Source organism: Tenrec ecaudatus, chromosome 8 (assembly GCF_050624435.1).
Source record: "Tenrec ecaudatus isolate mTenEca1 chromosome 8, mTenEca1.hap1, whole genome shotgun sequence".
Taxonomy (NCBI): Eukaryota; Metazoa; Chordata; class Mammalia; order Afrosoricida; family Tenrecidae; genus Tenrec; species Tenrec ecaudatus.
The window spans coordinates 10,761,957-10,777,409 of record NC_134537.1 but is presented as its reverse complement, the minus strand read 5'-3'; the positions used below and the strand labels follow the sequence as shown (position 1 = coordinate 10,777,409).

Here is a 15,453-nt window from a genome sequence, read left to right as displayed (position 1 = left end):
TGGCCCCATGAACTCCAACCCAGGCTCTCCTATTTCCCCGGTGTGAAATCTGCAACAGTGATATCATTTACATAAGCCATAATCTTCTCATCTTTAACAGGGTGATGATAACAGTACAATCTCAAGGGCTACCGTAAGCATTCGGTAAGCCCCATAAAACCCTTGGCTTAGGAACTCGCTCCATCATGAGCTGCCTTTATCAGCAGCATGGTGAGCGTGCCTCCCCAGCACCCTCCTCCTCCCGACCTGTAGGCGCCTTTGGTTTGGCTATATTCCGTCTTCAGGATGTGCCGGTGCCAAACCACAGAACCTCCCCTTTCCTCTGTTGCCAGGAACGCAGACTTTTAGGGAACAGAACATAAAAGATGAACATTCTGGCCTCGCTGAGGGCTTGCAGTGATTTCATCGCACTTTGTCTTGGCAGAAAAATCAGCAACCATTAGCGGATGACCATGTTGAAGCTGTAGGCAGCCAAGCTAATACCGTCATGGGGGGTGATGATGCTGAGCCTTGTTGCTCGTCAAATCAAGGTCCCTAACCAAAACTATGTCAAGTTATGGTTCGCCATGTGTGAATTACCCATTTCTTTGACTAATTCCGCATTGTATTGCCTTGTGCAAAGCTACGGGTTTATATTTAAAAGATTGTCTTCAAAATAATGTCACCTCTTTTTTTAATTTTGTCCAGATAGGGAAAACTGATATCAAAAGCTGAATACTGCCTTTCCTTTTTCTCTCCTCCTCCCACCCTGGTTTGTCTTCCCCTCTGAGGAGGAGTTTCTTCAACTTGGAAACTTTCAGAGATTCTCATAGAATAATTTCTCCACTTAAGTAGCTTTCAAATATTCACCATTTCTTCCAAAAGACAAACAATAAGGAACAGTTTCTTATGTTGAAGACAACAAGCAAATGGCTATGATTAAATTGCGACAAACTGCTACAAACGCAATTTCGCCAGGACTCAGCATGTCTTTAAACAAAAGGCAAACTGAAATACGGTGATTGCCTGCAGACATTTGGGCCACGCTTCCTGTATGATTAATGACTCATTTAATGTGACATCCAGCTTGCCAGCCCCTCTGGAAGCTTCCAACACCCGACTACTGTTGCTTTAGGAGCCAGTCAGATTTGTTGTCAGTCAACCAAATAGCTTCCTGCACCTGCCTTGCTCCGCTTAGAAATGTGTTTGCAAAATGGTCATTTTGTGCGTGTATATGTATCAAATAAACACAACAAAACAAGACACCCAACCAACAGGTGTTCTCTGTACAGTTAGTTCATCCACTGGCTACAGTCTTGATGTTGTGTCACTGGGCTTAGTCTCACTCAGCTTGCTTCCCGGTGGCTAACCGGGACTCTTTCCCTCTTAAAAGTCTCCTCTCTGCTTTAGTTACTGTTGTCATTCTGATCTCCTAGTATTTGATTCTTTGAAAAGATGCAATGTTGGAGGACAAACTTTATTTATTGGGCTAAAGATGTTTAGCCCCCATATGTTGCTGGGTTTAAAGGTGACTTCATGCGTTCATTTCGATTCAAGGTTGAAACATTGGTCACAAGGCTGGGTGTGTCCAGCCTCAGTGTGTCCCGTCAGTCAGAATTTGATGTCCCATTCTATAGTTTCTTTGATCCGGATCCATCTACTAGGTCCTGGATCCAAGTTTTCAGTCCCCGTAGGTGGGAAGCATCCATGTCTTCTGGTTCCATAGTAAGAAGGAAAGCTGTTTCATGGAGGCCATGCATGAAATTGACACTTTTTACCCAGATGCATGAACTACACCAAGGGAGTGATGGAGTAGAAGTGTCTCAGGGTTCTCTCTACTCCCCAGCAATCCTCAGCATTGCTCGGTGCAAAAGATGCTCAGGACTTAGGCCCATAAACTTGGGATGATCCTCAGTACAGTTACATTTTAACTCTAGTGAAGGAACGGCTACAAGCCTGGCCATGTGTTTCATTCAGATCAACATGAAAATGCTGTGATTACATGTTTATAGCTTTTTTTTTAATTCGTCATTTTATTGGAGCTCTCTTTTTTTCATCTTCTTATTGGGGTACAGTTCGTAACACAATCCATCCATCCACTGTGTCAAGCACATTTGCACATATATTACTATCATCATTTTCAAACCATTTTCTTCTTAATTGAGCCCTGGGTATCAACTCCTCATTTTTTTCCCTCCCTTCCCAACCCTCCCTCCCTCATGAACCCTTGATAATTCATAAATTATTTTATGTCTTACACTGACCAATGTCTCCTTTCACCCACTTTTCTGTTACCCTTCCCCCAGAGAGGGATTTATATAGAGAGCACTGTGATTGGCTCTCCCTTTCTCCCCTGACCTTCCCCTTTAGTTCCTGGTATCACTACTCTCATTATTGGACCTGAGGGGTTTATCTGTCCTGGATTCCCTGTGTTTCCAGCTCTTATCTGTACCAGTGCACATGCTCTGGTCTAGCTAGATTTGTAAGGAAGAATTAAAGTCGTGTGTTTCCTTGGTGCTATTCTGCACCCTAATGGGCTCGTCTCTTACTTGTGACCCTTCTGTGAGGGGATGTCCAATTGTCTACACATAGGTGTTGGGTCTCCACTTAGCCCTCCCCTTCATTCCTATTGATATGATTTTTTTATTCTGGGTCTTTGTTGCCTGATACCTGATTCCATCGACACCTCATGATTACATAGGCTGGTGTGCTTCTTCCATGTGGACTTTGTTGCTTCTCAGCTAGATGACCGCTTATTTATCTTCACGACTTTAAGACCCCAGACACTATATCTTTTGATAGCCAGACACCATCAGCTTTCTTCACCACACTTTGCGTATGCACCACTTTGGCTTCAGCAATCATTTCAGGAAGGTGAGCATCCTTGCATTGAGGTAGTACTCAAGTAGAGGCCCAACATCCATCTGCTACCTTAATACTTAACATATAAATATATATATACATAGATCTATTTCCCTATCATTATAGATAGATATATTTACATATGTACATGCCTGTATTTAGACCTCTATAAATTTCCTTTGCCTCCCAGTTCTTTCCCTCTACTTCCTTTTACTTTCCTCTTGCCCCACTATCATACTCAGCCTTCATTTGGGTTTCAGTAATTCCCCTCAGTTACATTGCCCTGATCAATCCCTACCAGGCATCCTGTACCCTCCTCACCATCGATTTTAGATCACTTGTTGTTCCCTTGTCCCTAGGTTTGTTAACACCCACTCCTTCCTTCCCCTTTTCTATGTTTCCCCAGCCCCCTCCGCCCAAACCAGCGATCCCATCGTTTTCTCCTCCACCTGTCTTATCCAGATAGACATTCACAGATAATAATAGGCACAAAATAAGACAGAGTAAAAGAAAAAAAACACAACAACAACCAAAAAAGACCCAAAAACCGCCTATAAATAGTTCAGGTCTGTTTGTTGACCTTTGGGAGTTTTCTGGTCAAGTCTGATGGGGTGCCACACCCTGTCCCCAAAGTCTATTTTTGGTATTCATAGGGACTTCATTGTTTTTCTCCCCTTGCTGCTCGGTTGCATGCCCTTAACGTTTTACCTGTATGGTGGGATCAGATCAGGTACAGTTCCCACACTGTGTCTCCAGTGTTGTCCCCCGTAGCACTATGGTTCATCGAGGGACGTCGTGTCTCGTGGTGGGGTCAGCCTTATGGTCCTCTCTGTGCATTGGCTGCTCTGAGCAGGAATATTATCCTTGGGGTTGGTGGACCAAGATGTGCTCCACTCTCTATCCTTCCCTCTTTGTTTGCTCCTGTGTGCTCAGATCACACGTGCCCCTCTCCCTGAGCTGTAGCTTCAGTGCTGTCCTCTGAAGTGAAGTTTTCTGGGGACCAGGGTGGGGGGAGACACATGTTTACAGCTTCATATGCATTGATTAAATTTCAAGAACCTCTCTTTGAATAATCACCTTCTTTAGCTACATGTCTTTCCTTGTGTTGTTGGTTTTTGGTCTCATTAACTGAGGTAAAGAAGTAATTATTTTATTCACTTTGTCCAGATCCCCTTAGTTTGAGTGTCTCCAGGAATTGTATGTGTTTCCCCCTTTTAATGAGAATTGCCAAGGGCTTGGCAATTATCTCAAGCCTCTTCCTTTATCTCAGATTAATCTCTCTATCTCTTTGCTCTCTACTTCTCAGCATCTCTCAAAACAAAGTGATCTTATTGACAGAGAAATAGATTTGTGGTGGTGTTGTTAGGTAAGCATTCGACTGCTAATCACAGGTTGTGCAGTTCAAACCCACCAGTCGCTCATCAGGAGAAAAATGAGGCTCTTTGCTACAATAAAGATTCACAAAGCCTCAAGAACCCTAGCGGGTCACAAGAAGTTGGGATTGATTCGGTGGCAATGGGTTCGACTTGGTTTTGATTTTTTTCAATCGCATTGTTTCCTAAGTGTGTGTGGGGGCGGGGTGGTGGTGTTTCTATTATAGACTTTAAGTTTGTTATAATTCTCTTAAGTTGTTTTAGTCAAGTGAAAAATAATCCTCCCTAGCGGCCCTACAGGGCAGAGTAGAACTTCCTGACAAGAGTTTCCAAGGTTATAAATTTGTGTGGAAACAGACTGTCACGTCTTTTTCCCCAAGCGGGTGGGTTAGAAACCGCAAATCTTTGGACTAGCACCCAGTGACTAACCCCTGTGTTGCCAGGGATCCGAGAAAGTAATTAATCAAAGATAATTCACTCAAAACTTGTAATCATTTTAATTTCATCTTACCTATTTTCTGAAACTTTCTGTTATTAAATGCCAACTGAGATTTTTGTTGCAAAAAAAACCTACGTCGAGTATTTTGTGTTGTTTCCCCTGTCTCCTCTGTCTTGACATTGTGGTTTTTAGGGTCACGGGACAAGTGCAGTTCATGACTGACAAAATGGACTGCCTAGAGTTTGTACTGCTCTCTCACAGCTTTGGCTGGCAGTGCAGCTGCAAGGGGTATGGCTGAAGGTGAGCCTTCCAGGAGAACTTGCACTTTTAAGAGCCAAGAAAGGGGAGGAAAGGCTTCACCTTTTCCCCAGTGATGAGCCCAGTTCACCGTCCCTCCCCTGAATCACCAGGGTCCTCTGAAAGGGTGTCGGCAGTCCTGGGTCCCACAGCCGCGCTGTTCTCTGCAGGTGTACCTGGCGGCAGGCACCGTGTACGGACTGGAGGGGCAACTTCATGAGCTGGAGGATGCTGCCCGCAGCATCCACAGTGGCACCAATGACACGGAACTGGCCGATCTGGAGGACCAGGTAGCCACGGCTGCAGCCCAGGTCCACCACGCTGAGCTCCAGGTGAGATCCTTCCTCTCTGCTCAGAAGGGGTCTCGCAGGGCAAAAGAAGGGGGACCCCCATTTTCCACAAAACTTGTCTCAGACATAGGAATAGAGTTAGGGTCCTGCTAGGTGAATTCCAACTGATCTCCCCCCACTTTGTTTATATCATTTTATTGGGGGCTCTTACAGCTCCTATAAACACTCCATTCATCAATTGTGTCAAGCATATTTGTACATATGTTGCCATCAATATTTCCAAAACTTTTTCTACTTGAGCCCTTGGTATCAGCTCCTCCTTTTTCCCCTCCCACCTTCGTGAATCCTTGATCAATTATATATTTTTATTATTATTTCATATCTTACACTATCCATTGTCTCCCCTCACCCACCTTTCTGTTATTCATCCTGCTGGGGGTGGGGCTAGATATGCAATCTGATGATGGGTTCCCCCTTCTCCCCCTTCCCCGACCATCCCCCTACCCTCATGATATCGCTACTCCCACTACTGTTCCTGAGGGTTTTATCTGTCCTGAATCCCATGTGTTTAGAGCTCTTATCTGTACCAATGTGTGTTCTCTGGTCTAGCCAGATGTGTAAGGTAGAACTGGGTCATGGTAGTGGGGGGAGGAAGCATTTAGGAACTAGAGGAATGAGGTGTGATTCATCGGTGCTATACTGCACCTTGGTTGAATCCTCCCTTCCTTATAATCCCCTTTTTATGAATAGACTTCTCCCCCAAATTAGAGTCTCGCTACCACATGAGACTTCTGGTTGAAGCACATGTCGCTTTCCTCTGATGGATTTTCTGATCCCCTTGGAAGGTAACCCTGCTATCTAGGTTCCCAATTCCACCCCAGACCACGCGTCCCCTTCCCTGTCATGGGGTTGAGACTACGAGCTTCCTGAGAGCAGGCCACTGTCTAGTCACTTGGGTAACTAACATGATACCCGGCACGTGATCACAATGGATTGAATGAGGGAATGGAATTCGAAGCCCAGCCCTCTCAGGCCCATGCTGTCCATGAGGAGTAGGCAAGGTTCAGCTCAGAGAAGTCACCGCCCTGCAGTCACTCCCAACTCATAGAGACCCTGCAGGACCCATTAGCCCTGCCCCTGTGGGTTTCTGAGGCTGAAAGCCTCACCTTGCTTGTGAGAAGTCCCTGTGAGTTCCCACGGATAACCGTGCAGCTGGCAGTCCCCAGGTGGGACACAGCCACATGCACGGACCCACACTATAGGCCGGGTCAGCCAGTCCCCTGGAGTCGCCATTACACCACAGCAGCAGAGGTCCTTCAGAGATGGCTTATTCCAGAACCGCTTGCTGTTCTCAGAAAGTTCCCCCTAAAACTTTCTGAAGACACATGTGTGCTGTTTCTGTGGATCTTCGGAGCCTCTGACTGGGCATTCAGAATTAACAACAGACTCGGCCATTGCAAGCTCTCCCCTTGATATGACAACCTAATTTTCATGAGAGGTTGTCAACCCTGCATCTCAGCTTTGGGGCAGGGCCTCAGTGTGGGGACCTTGACCAGCACGGACACTCCCCAGCTCTGCTGTCTGTTCTCATCCAATTAACCTCACTCAAAATACAGCACAGGCAGCAGTTTTCTTTCTTTTGGGGTTGGAATGCGGGGGGGGGGGGCGCTCTCACTGAGGAGGGTAGGTACACTAAATTGTGGTCTTGGATTCAGCCAGGACCCAGGAGTGCTATGCACTTGGGGGCTACCTTTCAGGCAGGATGCCATCTGGGCCATCCAGGGGAGAGCCTGTCTGACAACCAGGAAAAGCTGTTCTTCTGCAGACAGGGTTCTTTATCAGAGCAGATGGGCAGGTCTACGTTTGATCATTTTGCTTTGATTCCCAGGCGCCCGGGCTAAAGCAGTCCCTCTCAACTTCCAGCAGGTCACGTAGCACGCAGCCTGAGGGGCAAGGAGGCACGTTCAGGCATGCATAGATCAAAGGATGGGCCACATCAGCCTGTCTCCTGTCGTCTCCAATCCTCCTTCGGGTCCTTGCCCTAGGGATGCAAATGTCTTCTTGCAGTGTCTGTCCAATAGATCAGCAGTTTACTTCTCATTGGCCTGTCTCCCGGGGCCCACTGAGCAAGACCCTCCACTGTAACTGCCCCCAGGAAAGACTGTGGGGTGCTGGGCCCCCGCAGTTGCTAATAGCGGGCAATGGCTTCGCCTGAACCCTTTCTCAGGGGACTGTGCAAGTCACTGGTCGGTAAAGCATAGGATGCTGCTCTCTGTGTGGAGCTTGAGGAGTTAAGAACAGCAAAGTATCTTGGGGGGCCAGGAGGGGCAGGGGCAGGGAGGGCTGGGGACCCCTTCTAGGTGTCAGCTGCCAAGAGCTTCCGCCTGCCCCCTTTCTCCCCTGCCCCAGATGTCACCTTCAACTACCCCTCCTCCGTTTCTGACCAAGACTGTCACCCCTCAATGGAGAGTGGGGTTCATCTTCCCTCGCTAATGACCCTTCCACTGCCTTCTCTCCACATCCCCTATGTCCCCTGTCCCAGCAGCCTTCATGCAAGGGAAACCCCTGCCATGGAGCTGCTGCCGACTCATAGGAAATCCTTCATTGCATTCCCGAGTCTGTGACTCATTGCCAGAGCAGACAGCCTCATCTTTCTCCTGCAAAGCCGCTGGTGGGTTCAAACCACCAACCCAGCAGTCTAACCCAAGTGCTCCCAAGGGTCTTTTTGTTCAAAGCAGGTCTCGGAACACAATAGCAGGAGCCCATTGTGGGGGAAGGCTAGAAAAGACATCCACCTGCCCGCTCCCGTAGTAGGGGCTTGGTTTTTCCATACTGTGGTTTGGAGTCCCAGGACCCAGGGAAGCAGGAGGTAGGGCATATGTGTTCTGTTGGCTCATTCCTGGCATAAGCTCTTATGAAAGCCATGCCCTGCCCCACTCCATGCTGAGCCAAATGACCTGGGCCCAAACCCCCATGATGCATGGACCCACGTGTATCAGCAGGTGTGCTCTGGCCGGATGCCCAAACAGCACCTTGGCAAAGAACGCCAGGGCGTTGGGCGTTGGACAGGCCGGCGTATGGCACAGGCCCCCAAGAAAGGTTGCAGACTAAGTTCTCTGTCCGTCATTAGCAGCCAGGTGGGCACCCCTGCCTCCACGTCCTCATGACAGCTAGAGAAGGGATGAAGGGACGGCGGGTATGCCCCGAAGCCTCTGCTCTTCTAGATGTGTGCATCCTTTTAATGAAGATTCTCCCCTTCTGATTCCAACCCCATCCCCCACCCCACGCCCGTCATCCCTCCCACCCCACCCACCCCCCGACCGTGCCTTCCCGCTGGATTAAGATTTCCGACATCGAGAGCCGGATCGCAGCCCTGACCGTGGCCGGACTGAACATCGCGCCCTGTGTGCGGCTCACACGCAAACGGGATCAGAAGCAGAGGAACCAGGTGCGGTAGCTAGTCCCTCACCCCCTCGGAGGACAGAGCGTGCGACCTGCACGTTTGGGAAGACAAACAGCCTTTGGGCCGCTGTGTTCTGTCCGTAGGTACACACCATCGATACATCCCGGCAGCAGAGGAGGAAGCTGCCGGCGCCGCCAACGACAGGTGCGTGGAGATGAAAACCAAGCGCTCTTCCGGGCGGCAGTGGCTTGAGTAAGCCCAGAGGTCAGAGCTGGACGCCCTGCTCCTGGAGGAAGTCCTCACCCGGAATGCCTATTAGAGGGAGTCTGTCTGAGATTCTGGTCTCCAGAAACACGCCCTGGGACAGGTGGTTTCGGGGCACACGCTTGAGGGAGAGAGGGGATTCCAAAAGGGGAGCTCAGCTAATGGGAGGTCCTTGAATCTGATGCTTCTCCTGTGGGCAGCCTGACTGAATACCACTGGAGCCCTCTGGGAGGCAGTGTTGGCCACACCGCCAATGTTCCTGCCCCCAGGGTAGGGAGCGGAAGTATTTATGCATCAGGTTTTATCAATCCTTGGCCGAAGGTTATTCCCAGAGTCACTAATACTCTGCTTCCCTGACCTGTTCCCATGCTTGGCCCACGGGAAGCCTGGGACAGAGTGCGAGTGTTTGCCGTCGGCGACTGGAATGATGAATGCCACGGACGTGTGAGCGGAGCATTGAAAGCATCCGCCAGGATCTAACCCAGAAGGGAAGCTAGCCGTGCCAGCCTTGCTTCCCATACCCGCGGGATGTTCTCAACAATTGCCCTAGATTCTGAAGCCATGGGTTGAGGCAGAATGACCTAGTCATCTGGATTTACAGACTGAAGCAATAAAAAGTCAGAAAGCGGAGTGCTGGATCTCCAAGGTGCCCTTCATTGGATGCTTCCTTTATATTCCACAAAGTCCTATAGAGTTAAAATATATTTCATATTCTGAGTAGCCAATTCTGATTCATAGCAATCCTATAGGACAGGTTAGAGCTCCTCCTGGAGATTGCTGAGACTGTGACCTCTTCATGTGAGTACAAAGCCTCACCTTCCTCCCTTAGAATGGCTGGTGGTTTTGAACTGCTGACCTTGTGGTTTGTAGCTCAACATATAACCCACTAGACCACCTGAGCTCCTTTGAGAAAGCTGAATTCAGGGAACTAGCTCTAGGGGAATGCTTTCTCTGTGTCCGCTCTTGGGAGAAGCCTCCTTCTTGGCTTCTCTAGCCTTCTCAGAGTTCCTTAAGAGAGCTCCACATGCCATTGATCTTCCTCCTTTTGTACATGCTTGCTTCTGTACCCGATTTGCTCCTTCAAGCCACTCTTTCATGGATAGGGCCCTAATGACATCAGCAAAGATATCATTTTGAGGACTAAGCTGGGCCTGACACAAATGATGGTGTTTTCAGTTGCCTTCTATGCACGTGAAGGCGGGACATTGAGTAAGGGAGACTGGAGAGGAATTGTTGCCTTCTATTTATAGTACTGGTGGAAAGTATTGAATATACCACAGGCTGTTAAAAGAATGAACTTACCTTAAAAAAAAAAAAGACAGCTAGAACGCTTCTTAGAAGCCAAGACACATCCTTGAGCATGCTATCAGTAGAGAGCAGTCCCGGAGAAGGAGATCTTTCTTGGTCAACTAGAAGGTCAACAACAAAAGCCAGGGCCTCAATGAGGTAGGTGGACACAGTAGCTGCAAGAAAGTGGTCAAACATAGCAACAGTTGTGGGGATGGCACAGGACCAGGCAGTGTTTTGTTCTATTGTGTGTGAGGTCCTTGAGTCAGGACTGACTCAGTGGTGCCTACCAATATTAACAAGCCTACCCTACTCCAAATGGGCTTCCCCTTTTCCAGATGGGCTTAGGTATAGCAGTTAGGATCTCAAAATTTATTTGGGGGGTGGGGGAGAGATACAGTTCAATCCATAACAGGCAGCATTTGATCATGAAACGTGAATAACCCTACAGAAAAAAACAAACAAACAGTGTTCATTCTCACCAACACAAGGACATTCCATGACCACAGTCTGTTTTAGACCAGGTGTTTTTCATCAGATCAGGTTTGGCTCTTGGGTTGTTAGAGACCTTCAGGTTGGCAAATATGAATTTATGGATGCTATGAGGTGCCCTGTGAATGACCTGCTTCCCCAGGACAGCTGCCACTACTGCCTTGACTGACTTGGCCATCATCAATGTAGGGGGTAAGATGAAAAGATTCCACAGTCACAGTCAGACAAAAAAGGTCTAGAACAAAATAAATGTCAGCAACCCGCTGAGGTCTCTGCTCCTCAACAGTCAGCCTGGCTTTTGAGGGGCGCTCACTCCTATTTCTCTCCTTTTTAGCCGAAAAACCCGAGGTACCTTCCATGGCCACCCTGAAAACATTCAACCGCAACTTCATTCTCCAAGACTCCTCAACCAGCAGGACTAAGGAAAGGGACAACGCCACCATGGACCTGGTGGTAAGCCGCTTCTCTGCCTTAGGAACCTCGCTCCCACCGTCTTCCTGTAGCTCCAGGGGGTAACCCTTCCTTCTGCATCTTCCCCAGCAGAACCCAAGAAGCCTCTGCTGGATTGCAGGTGGGAGGGCTTCTAAAAGAGGTAACTGGTCTCCCACCTACCAGCACCAGCCTCAGTGATGTATGACTCCATCACCTAAGCCACATCTTTGCTGCCTTGTAGAAACTGGCTTTGGTCCGAGGGAAATTTAAATTGGTACATAGGCGTGTAAGACCAGGTTGGGTAAGAGAGTGAGTGTTCTGTTTCAGTCCATATTCCCGCTCCCTCTGATGTCGTGTTTATGAGCAACTGTTGCTTAGTTAGCATAGTGATACATTACATTAAGGACCTTGGCGGTGTAGTGGCTAAAGGTCTCATCCCAAAGGTGGGCAGCTCAAATCCACCAGCTGCTCCTCAAGAGGAAGACCCATTGGTCTGCTTCCCTAAAGACGCTGGCCTTGGAAACCCCGTGGGGCCATTGACTTTGCTGTCTGAGAGTGTGGGTTGGGATCGCTTGATGCTGATAGGTTTTCTACGTCACATTCTATGCAAATCAACACATTACATCTTGACTATAACTTAATTTTCATTTCTCTTGATTTAATTAATGAGGAAGTTTTATTTTTATAGGGAAAATAAGACTTCTCAGCAATTTCATTGATTTTCTGCTTCTTATTAACTGATTTTTGCATGGAGTTTGTATTTTAAAATCATTTTATTGGGGCTTTGTACAACTCTTATCACAATCCATACAATCATCCATTGTGTCAAACACATTTGTACATTTGTTGCCACCATCATTCTCAAAACATTTGCTTTCTGCTTGAGCCCTTGATATCAGCTCCTCATTTTTCCCCTCCCTCCCTGGCCCCTCTCTCTCACGAACCCTTGATAATTTATAAATTATTATTATTTTGTCAAGTCTTACACTGACCAATGTTTCCCTTCACCCACGTTTCTGTTGTCTCTCCCCCAGAGAGGGGGTTATATGTACATCCTTGTAATCAGTTCCCCCTTTCTACCCCACCTTCCCTCCACCCTCCTGGTATCGCCACTCTCACCACTGGTCTTGAGGAATTCATTTGTCCTGGATTCCCTGTGTTTCCAGTTCCTATCTGCACCAGTGTACATCCTCTGGTCTAGCCAGGTTTGTAAGGTAGAATTGGGATCATGATAGTGGGGGGGAGGAAACATTAAAGAACTAGAGGAAAGTTGTATGTTTCATCGGTGCTATACTGCACCCTGACTGGCTCATCTCCTCCCCTTGAATGGAGTTTCAATGTCTTGGAGTCAACGCCTGGTCCATCTGCTCTTCATCTGCATCTGAAAAGAAAGAGAGTACAATGCTCCTGACTATGTTTATGAACAGCGTCAGCAGCAGCCACAAAATGCAGCCAAGAAAGAGATGGCAGAACATGAGTACAGACTCGGGTGACTATACCCTGCTGCCATCAAGCATGTTGAACATGTTTGATGAAGGACATGGTGTCTCCCTCAGCGATACCAGTTGTGCTAAGGGAGGGCAGATAACACCTGGAATGACAAGTTTGAAGCCAGGGCCAAGTGTATTCTGCAGCCGGTTGTGCGGCACTTACCTACTGCTGTTGCCATAAGCACACAAGCCCCAGATAATGGTGTGATGGTGGGCATGCACTGTTCATTACAGACACCCCGTCTCTTTCCAGCAACCTCATCCTCATTGGTCAGCCCCGATCCCTGGCTTCCAAAGCCAATCACCTTGCTCGCTTCTGGCCCATTGGTGCAGAGAGCTAAAATGATACATCATCCACTGGGACCAGGGATGGACTCGATCAGAAGATAAAGTTGAGTAACACAGAAAAGTTAAAAAGGAAAGAACGGACACTATTTATTCAATAAATGCAAACAAACCATAAAAAAAACGTACGAGTGGGGGTAGGGAGGTTACTTTGAAACACAAAAGGATGCAAGACAAGAAACAGTCAGAGAAAGTGAGCAAAGGGCTTTCGTGCTGCTGATGAAATAGCTCCCCACAATTGTTACCATGCCTTGGGAGATGGATGGAAACTCCCACGTCAGCCTCTGGCGGCCCCAGGAGACCAGAGATAAAGCTTAACTACTCCGAAGCCTTCCCTGAGATGTTTGTCTAATTTTATCCTTTGCAGAAGAGTGATTTTTGTGCCAAGCATCCGTGGATCTTTTAGCAAAATGGATTAAAGTCTCCAAAGCCTAAAACCACCCTCTGAGACCGAAATGCCCCAAATAATCTGGAACATCAGTGTTCCATAGAACTTCCCGCAAGGATGGAAATGTTCCGTATTTGCAATGCCCAATACAGGGCCAGCTCACCGCATGTGGCTACGTACCCGTTGGCATATGACTGCGGGGTCAGAAAGAAATGGTTTCTCAATGCTATTCATTACTGTCTTATAGATTTATAGAGCGCATCAGGTTGGTCTTGATTGTGTGTACGTGATATTTTCATTTTCTAAGCAGCCTGTGGGCTTGCACATTCTAATGTTCACTTCACCAAGTCAAGAGACAAGCCAATCCACAGAGCACTCGCAAGATGAAAACATTGCCCATAAAGGAAAAAACGATTTGGACAGAACAGAAGGTTCTGTTCTAAGGAACAGCTAATTCTCAAGTCATCTAGCCATTTCCAGCGCACAAAAAAATCAATCAATCAAAAACTGAATCTTTGTGGCATGAAGCTGGGATAATCCCAATGACCCAACCCTGATGTGATGCTAAGCCAACTCACAAACACAGGCACCCAGACCACTGGACAGGAAAGTTACATTGGTTGTCCAGAGAGATGGAACATGCTAGCTAAACTATTAGCAAATTAAACTCCACGGTTAAATAATAAGTTACCCAACTCAATAGTAAATTGCTGGGTGATTTTATGAGATTACCTCTCTCTCATATTAAAAGAAAAAACAAAATAAACTCTCCCAACTCTTTGCCACCACGTTGAGTGGGACTCATCGCAACCCCATAGAGCAGGGTAGAGCTGCCCCTGTGGGTTTCCAAGGCTGCAAATTTTTACAAGAGCAGAAAACCTTGTCTTTGTGCCACTGAGCAGCTGGTGGTTTTGAACCACTGACTTAGGGGTTAGCAACCCAATGTCTTCTCTACTCTGCCACCAGGGTTCCATTTTTGATATTAGGATGACTGGGGTGGGTGGGAGGGGTTGGGCTGTGGAGTCAAGGGCGACTCATATTAAGCGACCTTCTAGGTCAGGGTAGAACCTCCCCTCATGGTCCCAAGCCTGAAATATTGACTAATAAAGCATATCAATCAATGATTTCTTCCCAAATGAACTTGTAGTTTGATTCGGTTTTCATCCAAATCTGTTAGATTTCCTTTTGAGCAACAACAATACAATCCATATCAGAGTAACTAGGGGGAGGGGTGGAGATTAAAAGTATTTTGTTAAATTAAAGTGATTTTTCTGACCTATTTGAAAATAAATGCTGCTTGACAGTAGGTTAATAGATTAGAATAGGGAGATCAGAAATAGATACAAGCAGAAATGAGAATGTGCTATATGCCTTTTTAAATGAAACATTATATACTGGTACAGAAGGTCTGGATTATTAAACTACTAGGAAAATGGGCCATGAGGTAGCAGTAGAGAGGGAAATCAAGTAATCCCCTATGCCATGCCCCAGAACAAAGTTCAGATGCATTAAGAAGTACTTGAAGGACATGGCATCCCTTCTTAAAGGTCATGAACTGTATAAATGGTCAATGATCACACATTTCTTTTAGATACACTTGAGTTAATTCCAATGTATAGTGACTCCACAGCACAGGGTAAAACTGCCCCCTTTGAGTCTCCAAGGCTGTAAATCTCTATGGGACTAGAAAGCCTCATCTTTCTCGCGTGGAATAGCTGGTGGTTTTGAACTGCTGGCCCTGAAGTCGGCAGCCGAACCAAAGGCAGTCACATTGTAATCAGCTAGGTTCGCTTTTGCCAAGTGGCTGATGACAGTGTGCTTACCATGTCCCCCAGGAGCCCACTCTGGAGTCTGCTGTGACGAATTAGTGCCATGAAACTCCACTGCCAGTGACCCACTGCCTCCGGCCGTACACGACAGTGCCTTGACCCAACAGCCATCGAATACTGTATGGATGGCTACCTGAGGAGAAGGTCTGGGGAGGCCACAGTGGACCTTTGCACAGGGCTGGCCTGATACCTCACCCAGATGGCTGCCCAGCCTTGTGGTCTCGCCCCCTGTCTGCCTTCGGCTCCCAGGGGAATCCAGGACAGAAAGCCAAGATGCTGGTCT

The 15,453-nt window shown here is 47.5% G+C and overlaps 1 protein-coding gene across 1 annotated transcript in view; it reads left to right on the top strand.

Annotated features, from left to right (window-relative positions):
• MYRIP (myosin VIIA and Rab interacting protein) overlaps window positions 1–15,209 on the top strand; it is a 279,856-nt gene extending 264,647 nt beyond the window's left edge. The window contains exons 12-16 of the mRNA XM_075555859.1: window positions 5,121–5,282; window positions 8,584–8,688; window positions 8,787–8,847; window positions 11,021–11,139; window positions 15,177–15,209. Coding sequence (XP_075411974.1) covers window positions 5,121–5,282; window positions 8,584–8,688; window positions 8,787–8,847; window positions 11,021–11,139; window positions 15,177–15,209 — 480 coding nt within the window. The remainder of the gene's footprint in view (window positions 1–5,120; window positions 5,283–8,583; window positions 8,689–8,786; window positions 8,848–11,020; window positions 11,140–15,176) is intronic.
• The last annotated feature ends 244 nt before the right edge of the window (window positions 15,210–15,453 follow it).